General features: G+C 42.6%; 1 protein-coding gene across 2 annotated transcripts in view; it reads right to left on the bottom strand.

The window, feature by feature from the left end:
- The window catches only part of Fank1 (fibronectin type III and ankyrin repeat domains 1), a 101485-nt gene that overhangs the window by 28330 nt on the left and 53042 nt on the right, over positions 1-20113 (bottom strand). For both annotated transcript variants that reach the window (XM_051193205.1, XM_051193206.1), the window contains exon 2: positions 1004-1181. In XM_051193205.1, coding sequence (XP_051049162.1) covers positions 1004-1181 — 178 coding nt within the window. The remainder of the gene's footprint in view (positions 1-1003; positions 1182-20113) is intronic.

Here is a 20113-nt window from a genome sequence, read left to right as displayed (position 1 = left end):
AGTTCTATGTCCCAGGGTCCCAGGGAAAGCTGGGAGGAGGGCCACAGACTCTTCTGTGTTAAACCCTGTACCTAAAACTCACGCTTGCATTCTATTTCTGGTGTTCCTAAGGCACAGAAGTGACTTTGTTTTGCAATGGGCTAAGCAGCCAGAGGAAGTTACAGCAAAGGTGACACAAAGGCAAGGAAAGCCAACACTAGGATCTGCTCAGTGCAGTACTTGCTTGAGTGAAAGCCATATCCCCGTGAGGGCCTGTACACAGCCAGCAGCGGAGTCGGAGCTGCGGCAGGGTGTTGCACAAGGCACAAATTTTACCCATCTCCCACTGTGCTTTTAACAGGTAGTGGGGGGGGGGGCAGAAAAGAACAAGCTACCTGTATGAAATCCCCAGCACAGTGCTGGGTTGCAAGATCCCTGAGGATTTGAGAGAAGGCTGCTGGTGGGCAGGTGGGCTGGTGAGGTCTGTGGCCTTTAGAGAAAGGAGGGAGTATGGAGGAGGGAGCTTCGTCAGGATTCATATTCTGGGAAGGACTTGGCTTTATTTGAAGCAGGAGAAAATGCTAGGGAAACTACACTGAGAAAGGCCCTGATGTGGGAACAAGCCTAGCTTCCCTGGGGCTGAGATGGAGTCTATTTTGGGTGGAGAGAGTTGAAAAGGGAACAACAGTGTCACAAGAGATTAGAGCAGTCAACTGGTATGGACTACAAGTGCTTCACCTTGCATCCATTAACAAAACAGCCCGAAGGGAACCACAGCTCATGTTATCCAAGTGTGTTTTTCTCTTGTCTCTACAGTTTAGACATAGGTGATACACACTAGCATACTTCAGGAGTCAAAGAAGATCTCAGAGTTAATTCCCAGGTTCCCCACTAATGCTCATTTACCAAAAGTTCATGGACTCCCTCTTTAACTTCAGAGGAGCTGATGGCTTCTTAGCTACCTGGGTACCCATTATACAGTGAGGAAAGCAGGATACAATGGGGCAGTCGTGTCTGCACCTACGTGTAAATGACGCCATAGTTGTGCATCCTGGGGTCTTCCTCTTCAATGGAGAACCTAAGCCACTGCTCCTGTGGTCCTTGCCGTTTCTCTTTCTTTTCCAGATCCCAGTACAGTTCGATGCTGTGATGAGTCACTTTGCCCACAACAGGAGGATGCAGCTTTAAGGATGGCACGATTTCTGAAAAAGAAAAATATGGGACTTTAGGGCCATATTTCCAGAGAGGAGAGCAAGTCAGTGGGTCATAGCTGCATGATGACCCAACAGTTTCCCACACATTGAACACTCAAAGGTGACACCTGAGAAGCCAAAGGACTACAAAACTCAGCAGCCACATGAGTGCCCCAGCACTCCTGAAGGTAACAACACTGGTCCACTGATACTGTAATTCACCGTGACCCTTCCAAAAAGCAGGTTACTATGGTACAGCAATTAGCTGACCCTTTAAGAATGAATGAAACTCAAAAACAAGAATGAATGAAACTTAAAAACAAAAAAAAGAATGAATGCAAACTCAATATGGTACTATCATCTTTCAGTGAATTGGCTCACAGATAAAGCCAAAAGATGGACATTACATCTGATCTGAACATTTATTTATAACAGGCGACAAAGGCTTGACATCTATTCTGTATAATTAGCTCTATTTAAAACAAGAACAGGCTAGTCATAACTCAAGTACAAGATGAGCTGTGTGCCAAACAGAGAAAGCAAATAGCCAACAGGACATGGAACAAACATTTCCCCCAACCAAGTACTCACAGAGGTCAGCAGGAAGAGACTCCATTACTATTACAATAAAGAGACTCTGTTACTACTACAAGTGACACTATCAGGAGAAGACACTACCATTGGCTGTGGTGAAGTAGAAACAAGAGCCTTGCCAGAAAGCACTATGGAGAGTATGGTAAAACTAAAAACTGGCCAGTAGAGATGTAGCCTGGAGGGCCAAGTACCTACCTGGCATTCACAAAGCCTGGCATCCCCAGCACTGCATAAACTGAGTGTGGTAGCTCACACATGTAATCACAGCACTTAGGAGGTAGAAGCAGGAGGATCAGTTTAGCTACATATAGTGAGTTCAAGGACAGCTTAAAGCACAGGAGACCCTGTAAAAAATGTGTACACCATTCAATCAAATCACTCATCTATGATACGCTCTGCCATAGCCATAGGGACACATGCATAAGAATATGAACTACTTCAGATAACAGTTTTCACAAGGAAAGGAAAGCCATTGGGGAAGGAATGGATAAACAAGTTGTCATGACAATACCATTACATTCAGGCTTTAAAACTGGTGGTTTTTCAGGGTGTGGTACCACTTAATTCCAGCATTGGGAGGCAGAGGCGTGTGGATCTCTGTGGCTTGAGACCAGTCTTGCCTACATAGAAAGTTCTAGAACATCCAGGGCTATGTAGAAAGAGCCTGTCTCAATAAATAAATTAGTTAAATTAAGTAAATGATTTCCACGTTAGATGTTTTGAGAGGGCTTCCATACAATTCTACCTGGTAAGAAATAAAGAAACATTGAGTTTTAAAAAGATAAGGAGTCCACTAGGCCATATACCAAATTTGTCAGCACAATTATTTTTTGTTGTTGTTGTTTTGTTACATCCTGTTGTTTATTGCTGATTTTGTCTATCTACTATACTTTGGTTTTCACATTTCTGGGTCCATGTCTTAACCACCTTTGTGCCTTGTGAATATCGAACAATCCCCGATTTTGTATTTTCTTTGATCAACATTCTACATAGCTGGCCAGCTGCTCTGTCAACACCCCAGACCTCCCACAGTATGGCCCCACCAAAAAAGGCAGACCTTCTGTGGTCTTGCCCACCCTAGGACAGCAGGTAACATGGCAAACAACGTCCTCTGCACTGGTACAATTAGGAAGAAGGGTCATATCAGAAAGATGGGGACAAGGACAGCCTGTAGGTTCCTACTTTGTAACTTTATTTTCCAAATATTTATAGAAGGCATGATAAACTGGCTCGAGGTGAAATAAGCATGTGTTCTGAAACAGTCAACAATACTTACCTCAACATGTTCTGTGACAATTAAGTAACAAGTAAAAAGATAAGTCATGATGTCCCTTAGGCAATGGCATGGTTCACAGCAGTGAGAGTGAGCTAGTTCTACACGTCAACACAGATCAATCTCAGAGTGGATGGTGAGGAAACTGGTTCCAAGAGGAAGAACATGCTATCAGACCCTCATTAGAAACTTGTGACACACAGCAACAATCGTGGTTTATCACTGGTGAGCACATGCTGTGTAGTCCCAGTTAGACCAACCAAGACAGGGGCTGGGCGAGCCGCCTTGGTCCCTGAGAGCACTGGCCTTGTGAGCCTTTTGCATTCTACAAAGAACACAGATCCAAGCCATAAATACAGAGGAGTATACCTGAGAGGAGCTGAGGGGCTGCACAGGCCTGCCAGTTCCTGCTCCTCTGCATGTGACGGGGGGGGGGGGGGGGTACAGTGACTCCTGTGGTCAAAGTATGATGCCCCTGATAAGCACTTCACTTGCCTTTCAAAGGCTGTGAAGCCAGAGTGCAGCCGTGGACAACCATCCCAGAATCCCCGCAGCATAACTGAAGTCAACTCCGATTTCCAACCCAAAGACATCTGACCTAGAGCCCACTAGAATTACAACAGATCAACATCTCAAAAGGGACAAGGCAGATGGTGTGTGCTGTGTGCTGTGTGCTGAATCCATAGGAGGGAAGTTGCTGTTTCCATTTTCACTAGCGATTCTCTAACCCTATGCCCACTGGGCATTTGCAGACACAAATGATGAGAGACCTCCCTTCTCCCCCCGCCATAACCCCCCCCCCCGCAAGCATCCACTGAGAAGAGAGAAGTGTGCTTCATAGACACTGCAAAGTTCAGACAGGAGGTAGGTGATTGGGACATAAATAGAAGCCCTCAGTGGGGAGATTACGGTTCCTACAGGAGAAACCATGGGTGATTTAAAAAAAAAAAAAAAAAAAAAAAAAAAAAACATTGTTTGGCTTTGTTTCTCAGGCCATCTATAACTCCAGACTCAGGGCATCTGATGCTCTCTTCTGGTCTTCAGGCATGCAAATGGTGCACAGATATATATGCAGGCAAGGCTCTCTCTCTCTCTCTCTCTCTCTCTCTCTCTCTCACACACACACACACACACACACACACACACACACACACACACACACGCCGAGCAATATCAACAAGCTTCTTTGATAGTTTGCACCAGGAGCTATTGCAGGCAGCTTGTGCCTGCAATTCACCTAACCTTTGCCAAATTTATTTATATGGTGTAAAGATTTTTATTTCTCCATCATAAGCAATCTGGCCTCTGTGGCACCATACACAAGTGGCATACACTTACATGGACACACACACACACACAATATCAAAAAATAATTTACCAACTGAAGTATATCCTCAGGCCATGATGCTCTATTTTCACAGAGAAAGCTTGATGTGAGTACCAGATCTTTGCAAAGCTGCTTTTATTTGTTTCACATTTGAGAACCAGACTTTGTCCCAAAATCTTATCTCACAAATTTGGGCTTAAATTTTAACTTTTCTAAAGTTTCCAAACAAAGATAGAGACAGAACAGTTCTTCATGGTTCCTTTATATAATTGGTAGGATTATCCAACTTTCCTTAAAAGTCTCCAAAGAATGCATAAGATGGCAAAGCAAACTGCAAGTACCTCCAAAGGACACTCCTAACTCATGTGTGTCATGCACCATAAAAGCTTTCTGTAATAAAATCCTCCTGAAAACAGGACAAATATAAAACAAGTTTATGCCTCTGGTGCCATTTGCCAAGTGATAAATAGTGAATATGAAATTGTGACAGTTGTATTCACTATCACCATTCAATCCCTGTGATCACTCAGAAGAGCCCACAAGGCATCACTCTGAGGCCATGAGGAGCAAGTGATAAAAGCCGTTACTTACAAACCATAGGTCCCAGTGCAGAAAAGGATGGCTTCAGCAAACTGCTCGCTCCTCGGCATTAGGCCTTTACTTCCTGGGGTTTTAAAGGGATTGTTAGAGTGCCATGAACAGAAACGTGCCAATTCCAGGAGAGAAGATACAGAAACGAGTGACTGTCAGACAACAAAGCATTCTTAAGACAATCTGCTGGCCATGATTCAAAGCCACAGGGGGAGCAGGGTGTTTGAACTCTGATATTAGTCTTTCTGATTAGGACCACCAAAAATAGCATATTATAAAGACAAAAAAGTTAGTTCATTTGTCATACAGAATGTACACCATAAAGCAGATATGTCACATAACTCCTCCCAGAAAACATACCTGACTATATTATATACTAGAATCAGATTTCATCAGTAGGGGACATCTGTGTGCTGACCTCCAGCGGCAGATGGTCTATCGGGGCAGAGGGGTTGGGGGGGGGGACAGTACACTGAGGGAAGGTTACATGAACAAGAAGACAATTCCCTGTGGTTTTGGCATGCATCTATAGCAACTGTCAATCAGAAACATTCAAGTTCAGCATGCCACAGGGGTTACCAGCATTCCCATGGGTCCATTAGTTTGATTCATTTTACTTTAAGTGTGATCATTTTGCCAGTATGCATGAATATGTATCACGTGTGCTTGGTAACTATTGAAGTCAGAAAAGGGCATAGGATCCCTTAGGACTGGAGTTACAGATGATTATCAGCCACCATGTGAGTGATAAGCAAACCCAGCTCCACTGTAAGTGCAACAAATGCTCTTACCCGCTGAGCCATCTCTCCAGCCCCAAGATTAGATCTCAAAAATATCAAAAATAGCCAGAGAGTAGTGGTGCATGACTTTAATCCCTGCACCCCGAAGGCAGAGCCGGTGGATTTCATTGTGTTCAAGTTCAGCCTGGTCTACAAAGCGAGTTCCAGGACAGCGAGAGCTGTTATAAAGAGAAACCCTGTCTGAGAAAAAAAAGAGTATTTATTGAAGGATGAAATGTAACTCACGTATCAAAGTTGATTCCACCACGCCTATATAATGGGGTTTATAGTGGGGTTCTGTGTGGTCTGAACACACACACACAAAAAAAAAAAAAAAAAAAAAAAACAATATGTAAGTAGACAGTAGAGAAGCCTTTCTGCTACTATAGAATCTGGAGGCAGAGTGCACACACCATCAACCTGATGCTTTTCAGCATGTCTAATCTGCACTCATTTTCCTCTCCAGCCACCCTTAGCGTTTTGAGGGTTTTTTTTGGGGGGGGTTGTTTTGTTTTTTAAGACAAGGTCTTTCTACATACCCCTAGTGGTCCTGGAACTTACTATATAGACCAGGCTAGCCTTGAATTCACAGAGATCCATCTACCTCTACCTCCTGAGTGCTGGAATTAAAGGTGTGTGCCACCACTCCAGGTGTCCTTGGCATTTAACATTGAGAAGCATTTAACATTTCTTCCTCTGTGGACCCTACCCAGGTATTCCTCAACAGGAACATGGACATGAAGTAGGACACCAAATCTATCTTAGTAACTTTTCTGTTGCTGTGATAAAACACCATGGCCAGGCCACTTACGGAAAACTTCATTTATTTGAGCTTACAGCTCCAAAGGGGTAAGAGTCCACCGTAGAAGAGAAGCTTGGCAGCAGGCCACAGGTATGGCAGCTAGACCAAGAGGCTGAGAGCTCACGTCCTCAACCATGAGCATGAAGCAGAAAGAGAAAATGCAAAATGGTGTGAGGTTTTCATCTCAAGGCCTTCCTCCAGTGATATGCTTCCTCCAGCAAGACTGTCCTCCTAAATGTCCCCAAACAGTGCCACCGAATATGGACCAAGTGTTCAAATGCCTGAGACAAGAGGAGACATTTTCCTCCCTCTCAGACTTAATGTAAAGAAAAAAAAATAAGTAACAAAAATACAGAAAAATTACTAAGTTTACATTGAAAATATAAATAACAAAAATTGAAACGTTAACAAAGGGCTTCACAGAAAGAACTACTTGGCCAATGTTTTTGCTACACAGAAAATCTACTTGGAATTCCATATGAGTAAGGGATCATAGGCAAAGTCAGAAATTGAGCTTCCAATGCAGCTCTTTTCCTTATTGATGCTCAGGCTGACCATAAGCATGGAGCCACACATGGAGCTGGAGTACCAGGATCAAAGAGGGAACACAGCTCGTTCAAGGCCACACATCTGGTGTGTGGAGAGCAAAGCCAGGTCCCTAACCCCAAAGTCTATGTTCCCTCCCCAGGGCTGAGATTCACCACTTTTCTGTAGAATGAACGACAAACAACTCTGGTATAGTTATCTCTGAAATCAGATGTGAAGAATCAATTGTCAAATATATTCCATTGACACAGTGTGTCACTGAAGTTTAATTCAGACTGAGAAAGGGTCTTGCTAGTAGCAACAGGAAAATGCCTCAATGTGCGTGACTGGTTTGCATACACATACCCTTAGGGAAGGTGCAACTCAGGACCTTGCCAAGTGCTCCGCAAAAGAGGGGTGACAGCAAATGTGACTGGCCTCCCTGATGGTCAGCACAGTTGGCACACACAATCCAAACAGTGTGTTTCATACTGGGTGGACTTATTAAAATTGGAACTTCCCAACAGCAAGAAGGCCAGAGTTAGACCATGCCTAACAGTGTGAACTGGGAAATCTTTTGGAAAGCAACTTGAGGCTGCTAGGGATTCCTATTTCTTCTCATCACTCCAGGTAAGAGCCCCAACATTAACAAAGGGGGCCACAGCAGCTTTGCTTTGAGGGAGGGGACTGAAAACTACCTAAGTGGCCAGTATGAGTTATGAAAGGTCTGTACACTCAAATACTATGTAGCCATTAAGACAAAGTTACAATTCATTCTAAAAATAACTGGAAAGTTGAGTTGCTATTTACAGAATGATACAATGTACATAAAGTTAGGTTTTAACATCTATAAGGGGTGTGGCAATGGCTCAGTAGGTAAAGGTGCTTGCTGCCAAGCCTGACTACAGAGTTTGATTCCCAAGACCCAAGTGCTGGGAGGAAGGTCTGACTCCCAAAAGTTGTCCTCTGATCTCTGCACTTCCCATGTGCCATGGCATGTGTGTGTACACACACAACACACACATGCACACCCCACGCACACCCCACGCACACCCCACACAACACACACACAACACACACACAACACACACACAACACACACAATATACTTTTAAAAATTAAAATAGAATATCAGGGAGAGAAAACAAAAGAAATAGAACACCAGAAAAAGCAATTTAATTGGAAACACTCAATTTTTTAAACCACACGCCACTCCTGTGGCAGCATGTGAAAACTTTATGTGCTTGGTGTGGTTTACTTAAAAAACTAAAAACAAAACAGTACTGGGTGCACTGAGGAATAGAGACCCTCACTCTGCCTCATGCATATGCCCTACATGGATACACAGGCAAACTATGCTCCCGGTGACTTCAAGTGTTCCTGTCAAGGTCAGATGCAGAAACCCAGGAGGGCTGCCTCCCTTGTGTTTCCCTGCATTTCAGCAACACTTCCATCCAGGTGGAGGCCAGGCCAGCACGTATGCAGAGTTTCTTCACTCCATCTTTTAAAAGAAAATTGAGGGGCTGGAGACATGGCTCAGTGGTAGAGAGCACTGGCTGCTCTTCCAGAGATCCTGAGTTCAATTCCCAGCAACCACATGGTGGCTCAAAATCATCTACAATAGGATTTTATGCCCTCTTCTGCTCTAAGAGCCCACATGCAGACAGAGTACTTTAAAATTTTTCTTTAAAAGAAAATTAATCTCAATAGTGATTCCCGGCACTTAGGAGGCAGTGGTAGGTGGATCTCCAAGTTCAAGGCCAGCCAGGTCTACAGAGAGTTCCATGACAGCCAGGGCTACACAGAGAAACCCTGTCTTGAAAAACAAAATTAGTGGGGAGAGCATCCATATGCTGTGGCACATGTGTAGAGGTCAGAACAACTTCCAGTGCCTTCCACTTTGTTGCACCAGTCCAAACATCCCTGTTTCCTACAGCTGCCTACAACCATCGCAATAAAAACAAAAGGACAAACAGAAAGACTGGATGACATTACCACATTAAGAACAAATTCTATACCTATATGATGGTCTCCTCCAAGCACACTCATTCTAAGCAGAATATAGGTAGAAAAATAAACAACTGTTCACAGCCAGTATACAAAGAACCAAGATCATAAATTAGGCATTAATTATCAACAGTGGCCATTGTTCTTTGCATCTATCAGAACAATGTCCTGTATAAGAAATCCCCTGCTCCTACTGGGTCAATATTGTCATATTTATCTGCTCCTTGGCTCCAGGCATGTCTTCCACAGCCAAGATTCATGTACACACCCTTTGTGGCAGGCAGTAACTAAACCTGCTCTGCAAAGAGAACTCAAAGGCAGCCACTAGATCATTCCAGAAAGCCTCCCTGCCTATGTAGAAAGCCGTTGGAAAACAGATTTACTTCCCTTCTCTGCGCGGGTTACAAGTGCACAGCTTTGATCTCAGCTTGGGCACAGATAAATCTTTTTTAATCGTCCCACCAGGTATTGCTTCCCTCTCCCACCCATTCCAGCCTCAATCCCCAACCCCTCCTCCTGCTTCTCTCGTGTAACATCCTCTCTTCTCCATCTAAATGTTCTTAAAATGTGCAGGACACGTCTACTTGGAACCGGTCATTTTGTTTGCACTGCACTCTCTGCATCATGTAATGCATGGCCCTTCAAAGCTCCAATGGCTAAGTAAGCTGGCATGTGTGGCAGTGAGGCACAACCTGGCTCAACTAGGACTGTCACTGCTGCCAGGCAGAGAGCAGAGTCCTAGAAAGCATGCTTTGTCTTTCTTTCTAAGAACAGCAACAGATATTCAGAATTAGAAACTTTAAAAAAAAAATAGTTCCCTCTTATTTAGCAGTTTTTCCCCCAAAAATAGTAATACTTCTATCTTCTTTTCTGACACAAAAACAATACCTACTCATTGTAAAAAAAGAAAAAGAAAAAGAAAAAGAAAAGAAAAAAAGAAAGGAAGAAAAAAAGAAAAAGAAAAGAAAAAGGAAAAAAAAAGAAAGGAAGAAAGAAAGAAAAAGAAAAAGAAAGAAGAAAAAAAGCCAAGCAATTTTAGTTTGTTTCATCTTGTCTTTGAAACAGGCTCTTGCTATGTAGCATGGGGCTTGTCTTGAACCTGTAATCCTCCTGCCTCTGTCTTCTGAGAGTTAGGATTACAGGCATGAAATTATGAGGATGATTAAGAGTTTGCTCACACCTGTTTACATAACCACCCAGAGATGACTTCCAGAAATAAGTTGGGAAATCCATTCAGACAATATTTCACAAAGAGATACTACTTTGCAACTTGTCTTTTTAATTTAATGAACTATAAATGTATGATACTTTATATAATGGGTCATACAACTTCAACTCAATCTTTAAAAATAAACTCTACATACGTAATTTATTATAGGCAAAACTTCAGCCAAAGTTGTGCATTTCACTTTGCATAGTCATATAACTATGGTGCTGAATATTTCATAGCAAAGTCCTGGAAGCACAGCTAAGCTTTGGTGTAGCTTTTTCACTTGGGTACATATTGCCACCTGTATGCAAAAGATCTCTATGTATGTAAGCAAATAGAAACAGCATTGGTCATCTGCCACCAGGTACAAGAGCTAGCAACGTATCTACATAAAAGCATAAGAATAGGTAGTGTGTTCTCAGTGTCACCAATGGTAAGGTGATGATCCTCCTGTAAATAACCATTCATCCATGCTCCTGGTAAGCAACCCCAATGAACCTTACTGGGCGTTCCAAGTGACCATCCTCTGAGCCGAGTAACCACTGTCTAGGGGCATTTGGCTGTACCCCTTGGAAATAAATCATTTGATCATTGCAGCTGGCCTTATTGACTGCTCACACCCCATATTGGAGGGGCAGAGAGGGTCATGAGACACTCACCTGAGTATGCAGTTGCCCCCTACCTCCTGCAGTATTCAATTCTGCCTTAATTGTACATGGCAATTGTGCAATTGAATACTTAATTGCACATAGCAATTAAGGGGTTAGAGTAAATAAAAAGAGGGGTAGAGAATCTGAAAGGGAGGCTCTATATAGACACTACAGAAAAGCCCTCATCCATGCTGGGTAAAGGCTTTCCAAGTTTGACCTTTTGGGGTGAGGAACACCCACACCCCTGTAAGTAACCTTTTACTTATGGTCTGTAAGGAAGCTTAATTGATTAGTTAATTGGTTAATATTAATTAAATTAGCTTGTTTAGTTGATTAATTAGTTTAATTAAGTTTATCATTCCTCCAGAGTGACCTTTGGAAAGAATGTGTCTGTTGGTTCTTAGGACCTTAGAAGGGGTAGATATCACATCTTCCCCTGGGAAAGAATTTCAGCAATACTTGATCACCAAAAACAAATAAATAAATAAATACATGAAAGTAGAATGGAAGCAGGTTTAGATGACGATCGGTAAATTTATGAGAAGAACAAGAGAGGATAATGGAAGATAAGATCAAAACATATTATCTACATGTATGTACTGTCATTGAAATCTGCTATTATATATAATAAATACATACTAATAAAAACAAAATTTGTGCTGTGGAATAATCCTTTGGTACACTGTAAAGAACTGCTACTCAAATTGGTTTAATAAAATGCTGATGGCCAGTATCCAGACAGGAAGTATTAGGCGGGTAACCAAACTAAGGATGATGGGAAGGAGAAGGGCAGAGTCTGAGAGTCACTGGTCAGATGCAGAGAGAGCAAAATGGACACACCATACTGAGAAAAGTTACCACCACATGGCAGAGCATAAATAAGGAATACGGGTTAACTTAAAATATAAGAGTTAGATAATAATAAGCCTGAGCTATTGGTCAAGCATTTATAAGTAATATTAAGCCTCTGTGTGGTAATTTGGGAAGCAGCTGCCAGGTATTTGGGACTGAGCAGCTCTAGGACAGAAAACTTTTGCCAACAGAACTGGTTGGTCAGTGCAGTTATTGTTAGGAATAGAGCAGAAACACCTTCAAGAGGAGAACAATAAAGTCACGTGCACTCATGTCATAGCATACTGCACATCCTGCCACAGCATCTTGCTTGGGATGGAACGCTTCCTTTGAGACATTGCTGATCTCACAAAATGTACAAGAGCCACCCAGAAACAGCCAACCCTTTCCCCTTACACCTTCCTCTGCTAAATATAAATAAATAACTTGGGTAGAGCTAAGATATGAGACTGGAAAGCATAGGAACTGATGTCTCTGCATGCAGAAGTCATTGCGGGAACACAAGATGGGAATCACAGAACATATCAAGCCAGAGATGGCCCAATGTGTGAAAGGTAGGTGGGGTATTATTTCCATGGGGCCAGACAGAGATGGTATCCATGCTATGAGAATGTCAAGCTTGACAAATAGCGAGAACTAGCATGTCCTCAATAAAAGTGTCTGGGAGGTCAAGTGGCCCTAGTTATAATTGAGGAAACACATGCTGACTGAAGGAGACACAGTGTCAGTCACATAGATTGTGTGCAAAGATTAACACAGCAAATAAGGTGACCAACCATGTAGCCAGAATACAGACCAAGAAAGAGGGAAATTAAGACTGTCAGACAGACTCAAGAGATCCAAGAACTATATACAGAAGCCTAAACAAATAGGAATTCTAACTAAAAAATGAATATTCAATGAAAAAGGGTAAGAATTGCCAGAAATAACAGAGAAAATAAAATTTAAAAATAAAAGGTAAAAGAATGATGACTCATGACCAGGACTCAACTACAACCATCATGGGAAGTATCCAATGGAGAATAAGCAATATTTGCACTCAGAAAACAAAGAATGAGTAGAAAGAAGGACCAGACTACCAAGCCTCAAAGGCCCACCTCCAGCGGTGGCCCTTTCCTCCAGCAAGGCTCCACCTCTGAAGCCAGGGACCAAATGTCCAAACATGTGAGCCCATGAGGAAATGTCACATTCAAACCACAACACTCCCTGGGCAAAAATAATAGCAACACGTTGTGAATATAAGAAAAGGATAAGAAACCGGGTGCTGGTGGCACACACCTTTAATCCCAGCTCTCAGGAGGCTGAGGCAGGCAGATCTCTGAGTTTGAGGCCAGCCTGGTCTACAGAGTGAGTTCTAGAGTTTCAGCTTATCTCAAAAAATCAAAAAAGAAGAAGAAGAAGAAGAAGAAGAAGAAGAAGAAGAAGAAGAAGAAGAAGAAGAAGAAGAAGAAGAAGAAGAAGAAGAAGTAAAACAATCATACAGGACAGGGCAGCAGGAGTCTAACTGTTGTAAAGTCCTTTTGCATAATGCTGAGATAGTAAGTTAACCTATCGTTTTTAAACCCTGGAGCAACCACTAGTGGGGAGAGTCACTGCAGGCTTCAAGTGTGTCTATTCGGGACCCACAGCCTCGGCGAGTCCATGTGTTCCCTAATTAAAACCATCTCCCTTCCAGTTCTTAGGGCCATTTCCTAGACAGCCTAAAGAGCAAGTTCACTGGCAAATAAACACGGTTAGATCACCAATTATTTCACTCTTATCATTATGAAGCCTTGACTTTAAATCTGTGTAAAACTGCCTGGCTATAACTTTATGATTAATTCCTTTATACCACTGTGAATACATACAATAAATGTGTTGCCCTTCGTACATCTGTGCCATATTTTCTGCAAACCCAACTAAACCTTTGGTCTGAAGTTAAAAGAAAAAAATCCAACTTGATCTGAGTGAGAGAGTGCTAAAAGTCAGAATTATTCATGCTCACAGAGGACAGTAAATCTGCCTCTCTGGCCCACCTTCTGGAATGGTGAAACCTGCATTATATATGGACCCTGGCAGCCAAGGGATATCAACAATAAATCGTATTTTCTGTACAATCTTTAGGAAAATCTCCAGTTCTTGACTTTCCTAAAGTGAAATGCTCAATAAACTTCATTTTGAACGCACTTTCAAATACATTCAAGCCTCATCTTGGCTGTTCCTCACTTTGCTCCCAAAAAGGTAGAATAAAGCTACTGGGTTGAGCTTGGAGGGCTGATAGTCTGTGTAAAATGTCTGTCCTTGCTCCATAACACACACCTCTGAGGCACGAGACAGCAGAAAGTATTCTAAACTCTGTTTCCTTCCTTACTCTTTTTCAACTGTAATTGGAGGGGAATTGGGGCTCCTGGCCCTCCCCCCTCTCACTCAGGGTCCCAGGCCTTTGTTCCCCAAGGAGGAAGCTTGAAGCCCCTTCAAGCCCTCCTCCAGCTCATCCCTGGACCTGAGACCACCTCCCATCCTGGCTTAGGGCATACAGTTATTTCTTAATATAGCTGGGCAGAACTCGATTTGTTTTTTAGATAAATGCCACCAGACCTGAAGAAAACTGAGTTTATGCTAAAACATCATTAAAAGCCAAGAAGAAAATTTGAATATTTTAAGTATTTTCACAATAATAGACACAAAGGAAACAAAGTAATCTGTGTAAATGCTGTGGGCTTTGAGGATCTGAGTAAATGTTCTTTTAGTTTTAGTTTTACGTTTTGTTTGAGTTTTTTGTTGTTTTGTTTTGTGGGGATTGCTTTCTTTTGTTTGTTTGTTTATTTATTTATTTATTTATTTATTTATTTATTTATTTTACATGCTGACCGAAGTTTCCCCTCCCTCCTCTCCTTCCATCCTCTCCACTCACATACAAGCCACTTCTGTTTTTTTGTTCAAAAAGGGGCAGGCCTACCATGGGCATCAACAAAGCATAGCACATTAAGTTGTGGTTAAGACTAAGTACCTCCTCTTGTATTAAGACTAAGCAAGGTAATCCAGTATGAGAAATAGGTTCCCAAGAACCAGTCAAAGCATTGGGGAGGGCCCCACAGTCCCACAAGTAGACCGATGTACACAACTGTTACATATGTGTAGAAGGCTTAAGTCAGTCGGATGCAGGCTCCCTGGTTGTTGGTTCTGACTCTGCAAGTTCCTATGAGCCAGGTTTGCTGTTTCTGTGGGTTTTCTTGTGATGCCCTTGACCCCTCTGGCTCCTACAATTCTTTCTCTGTCTACAGCAGGATTCCCCTTAGCTAGGCCTAATATTTGGCTGTGGGTTTCTACATCTGTTTCCATCAGTTACTAGATGAAGGCTCTCTGATGGCAATTGGAGTAGTCACCAATCTGATCATAGGACATGGCCAGTTTAGGCTATGTATCCAATACTGTTAGGAGTGCTAGCTGAGGTCATCCTTGTAGAGCCATTGGAGTTTCCTTTGTATCAGGTTCCTACCTGACCCTGAAATGTATCCCCCAACCCATTCCCAGTCATCTCTTTTAGTACTCTCTCCCTCCATCCACCCCCAAAGCTTATCCCTCAAGTTTCCACCTCCACCCACCCCCAATCCATCTTGAAGATCTCTATTTCCCCATCCCAGGGAGATCTATCCTCCCTTGGGCCCTCCTTGTTACCTAGCCTCTCTGGATCTATGGATTGTAGCATGGTTATCATTTGCTCTATAGGTAATATCCACTTATGAGTACATACCATGTTTATTTTTCTGGATCTGGGTTATCTCACTCAGGATAATTTTTCTTTCTAATTCCATCCATTTGCCTTCAAATTTTCCTGGTCTCATTGTTTTTAACAGCTGAGCAATACTCCATTATGTAAATGTACCATGTTTTCTTCATCCATTCTTCAGGTGAAGGGCATCTAGGTTTGTTCCAGGTTCTGGATATTATGGATAAAGTTGCTATGAACATAGTTGGGCAAGTGTCCTTGTGGTGTGATTGAGCATCATTTGGGTATATGCCCAAGAGTGATATAGCTGGGTTCTAAATTCTTTACAACTGAATTGTATATATATTGCCATGGTATCATTATATAGCCATTGACTGGTGGACATCTAGACTGTTTTCGTTTTCTAGTTATTGTGGATAGATAGAGCAGCAATGAACATGGGTGAGCAGGTATCTCTGTAGTAGGAAAAAAAAGGGAATATGTCCAGGAGTTGTACAGCTGGCTCATAGGGTAACTCCACTGCCACAAAGGGAATAGAACACAGGTGATATGAAAGGGGGAAGAGGACTAATGAAGCAGGAAGAGTTAACTGGGTAGGGGTAGAAGGGCAGGGTAGAGAAGAGAGTATTAGAAGGGATAACTAACACTAAAGACCTTTTTTAAATGTCATATAAGAAAACCAGACCCTTTGTCCTGCTGGTCCGCTGCTCCAGGTGAGCATAGGGCCAGAGTATGGGTCCAACAACCCCTCCACCTCCGTGGAACTTCCTGGGTCTGCTCTAAGCACACCGGACCCGCCTACCCACGTGGGAACACCTGGAGGCTGCATTCGCCTCATCTTTGGCTCCCCTTGCCTCAGGCACTCTGCCAGAGTACAGTCCTGGTACTCTGCTCCATACACCACCCAGAGCCTGCCTTCCCCCACCCTTTGTCCCACTGGCCCACCACGCGGTACCACCTTGAGGCAGCACTTGCCTCATCTTTGGATGCCATCGCCTCCAGTGCTCTGCCAGAGGACCACTTTGAGGCCACACTCACCTAATCTTTGGACCCCATTGCCTGCCCTCTGCCAGAGGAGAGAACTCCAAGAGAGCTTAGATCATCCAGAGTTGCAGAGATCCAACCCCTGACCCACCTACACCCACCGGGAGAACAGAGTAGAAAGAAAGACTCTACCTGCACCCACTGAAAGAAGCAATGGGAAGATGGCAATACAAGAAAACAACCAACAATAGAAAGACCAGTATGACACCACCAGACTCTAGGGAATCTACACCAACTAGACATGAACACACCAAAGCAGAGGAAGCAGAAGAGAATGACTTAAAAAGTAACTTCATAAAAATGATAGAGGCCCTCAAAGATGATATGAGAAAATGCCTTAAAGAAATGGAAGAAAAAACAAAAAACAAATGGAAAAAATTGAGGCAAAGACTAAGCAAAAATTCAAGAAAAGAATAAATCTCTTAAAGAAAATAAGGAAAGCCAAGAAAAAACAATGAAACAGATGAAAGAAACAACTCAAACAGTTCAAGACCTGAAAACTGAAATAGAGACAATAAAGAAAACACAAACTGAGGAAATGCTGGAAATAGAAAAACTGGGCAAATGATCAGGAACTACAAGTGCAAGCATAACCAACAGAATACAAGAGATTGAAGAGAGAATCTCAGGTGCTGAAGATAAACCAGAGGAAATAGATTCATTGGCAAAAAAAAAAAAAAAAAAAAAAAAAAAAAAAAACACCTTAAATCCAACAAATCATTAACACAAAACATCCAGGAAATGTGGGACACTGTAAAAAGGCCAAACCTAAGAACAATAGGCATAGAGGAAGACCCACACACCTACAAACACCTGATTTTTGACAAGACAGCTAAAAGTATACAATGGAAGGAGGAAAGCATCTTCAACAAATGATGCTGGCACAACTTGATGATGGTGTGTAGAAGACTGCAAATAGATCCATGTCTATTGCCATGTACAAAACTCAAATCCAAATGGATCAAAGATGTCAACATCAATCCAGCCACACTGAACCTCTTATAAGAAGTTTCTCTTACAAGAGAAAGTGGTAGGTACCCTTGAACAAATTGGTACAGGAGACTGCTTACCAAACATAACACCAGTTGCACAGACACTGAGATGGACAACAATAAATGGGACCTCCTCAAACTGAGAAGCTTCTTTAAGGCAAAGGACACAGTTGAGAAGACCAAAGGGAAGCCCACAGGCTGGGATAAGCTCTTCACCAACCCCACATCTGACAGAGGGCTGATCTCCAAAATATACAAAGAACTCAAAAACAAAACACCAAATAATCCTATTTGAAAATGGGGTACAGAACTGAAGAGAGAATTCTCAATAGAGGAATCAAAAATGTGCTCAACCTCCTTAGCCATCAGAGAAATGTAAATCAAAACAACTCTGAGATACCATCTTACTCCAGCCAGAATGGCTAAAATTAGAAACACCAATGACAGCTTATGCTAGAGAGGATGTGAAGAAAGGGGAACACTCCTCCACTGCTGGTGGGAATGCAAACTTGTACAGCCATTTTGAAGATCAGGAAGGATGGTTCCTCAGGAAAATAGGAATCAGTCTACCACAGGACCCGACAATCCCACTCTTTAGGCATATACCCAAATGATCCACATCCATGCAACAAAGACATCTGGTCAACTATGTTCATAGCAGCATTATTTGTAGTAGCAAGAACCTGGAAGCAACCTACATGCCCCTCAACTGAAGAATGGATAAAGAATATGTGGCACATTTACACAATGGAATACTACTCAGTGGGGGAAAAAATGGAATCTTGAAATTCACAGGCAAATGGATGGAACTTGAAGAAACCATCCTGAGTGAGATAACCCAGTCACAAAAAAGAGGAATATGGTATGTACACTCATATATGGATTTTAGACATAGAGCAAATGATCACTAACCTATAATTCACACCACCAGAGGAACTAGGATACAAGGAGGAACCTAAGAGAGTCATACAAGGTCCCTCACAGAAGGAGAAAGGAACAAGATCTCCTAAGCATATTGGGGGGGGGCAGTGAGTGGAAAGGGGAGTAAGAGAAAGAAGGGGAGGAGAGGAAAGCAAGTGGAACTAGGTAGAATGAGTCAGGGGAGGAATAAACAAGAGGAGAGAGAGAGAGAGAGAGAGAGAGAGAGAGAGAGAGAGAGAGAGAGACCATAAAAGAGGGAGCCATTATAGGTTTCAAGAGAAAATTGATTCTAGAGAAATGTCCAGAGACCTACAATGATGACCCCAACTAACAATCTGAGCAACAGTGGACAGGCTACCTTAAATGACTTTCCTTGATAATGAGATTGATAACTAACTTATATGCCATCATAGAGCCCTCATCTAGTAGCTGATAGAAACAGAAGCAGACACCCACAGCTAAACACTGAGCTGAACTTCTGGAATTCAGTTGCAGAGAGAGAAGAGTGATAAGAAAATGGGGTCAAGACCAGGCTACAGAGACAGCTGACCTGAACAAGGGGGAGCTCATGGACCCCCCCAGACTGACAGCTGGGAAACCAGCATTATACAAACTCAGACCCCTTGAACATCAGTCTCAGAAGGCCTGGGCAGTCTAAGGGACCTCTGACAGTGGAACCAGGATGTATCTGATAGTGGAACCAGGTAAACAAAAGGACTTTGGGAGAACATTCCCCATGGAGGGATACTCCCTTAGCCTAGAGGCAGGAGGGAGGGCCTAGTCCCTACTCCAAATGACTTGACAGATTTTGATGATTCCTCCTGGAAAGCATCACCCTCCCTGTGGAGTAGGGGGGGTGGGATGGGAGGGGTGTCGGGGGGCGTGAGAGGGAGGGAGGAAGGGAGGGAGGAAGAGGGAACTGGCGATATGTAAAATAAGAAAAAAATATATCTACTACTGTAGAAACATCTTAAAATACATCCATATATGTGTGTTTATGTATATGTATACATATAAAAGTTTAAATGCAGTTAACCTGTAATGGGAGAGGGGTGCAATGCTTATCCCAGACACTATAGGATATCAAATACAAAGCCCAATACCAGTTGTGGGTTACCTCTTTTTAAGCTGTTGATCACTAGGGCCCCATATCCTCCTTTCCAATATTACAAGCTATGGCCTCACTCTTGATTACCCTCCAGAACTTGATATCAAGACCAAATCCCAATTATTGAAGATATTCATATACTTGATTCCTAGGACATAGATAAAAACAAGCTGGTACTGACTATGAAGCTTTCACCCTGCTGGCTAGCTTTCATAGTGCTGGAAGGTACTATGCATGCTACTAGAGGAGAAAATTAATCAAACATCTTATGCTGTGAACCCTCTAAGCTACAGTAACAACTGGCCTGACATGACACAAACTGGTGCAATTGTGGCACAGACTTCCATTGGCATAACCAACTAACTTTCTTACTGGAGTTAAAGGAATTCATGCCCTGTACTGCTAATTGGGACAAAACCCCATGACTCACTAGATCATAGGTCCCAGGAGAGAAGCTAACATTGCTATTCTGTTAAAATGACAAAGTAACAAACTGACCCTTAAGTTCTTATCTTTAATCCCATATATCAGTGCATCTCTCAACCCTTATCAGAGAA

The sequence above is a fragment of the Phodopus roborovskii genome, unplaced genomic scaffold (assembly GCF_943737965.1).
Source record: "Phodopus roborovskii unplaced genomic scaffold, PHOROB, whole genome shotgun sequence".
Taxonomy (NCBI): Eukaryota; Metazoa; Chordata; class Mammalia; order Rodentia; family Cricetidae; genus Phodopus; species Phodopus roborovskii.
Note: the sequence above shows the minus strand (reverse complement) of the source record. Positions and strands in the feature narration are given on the sequence as shown.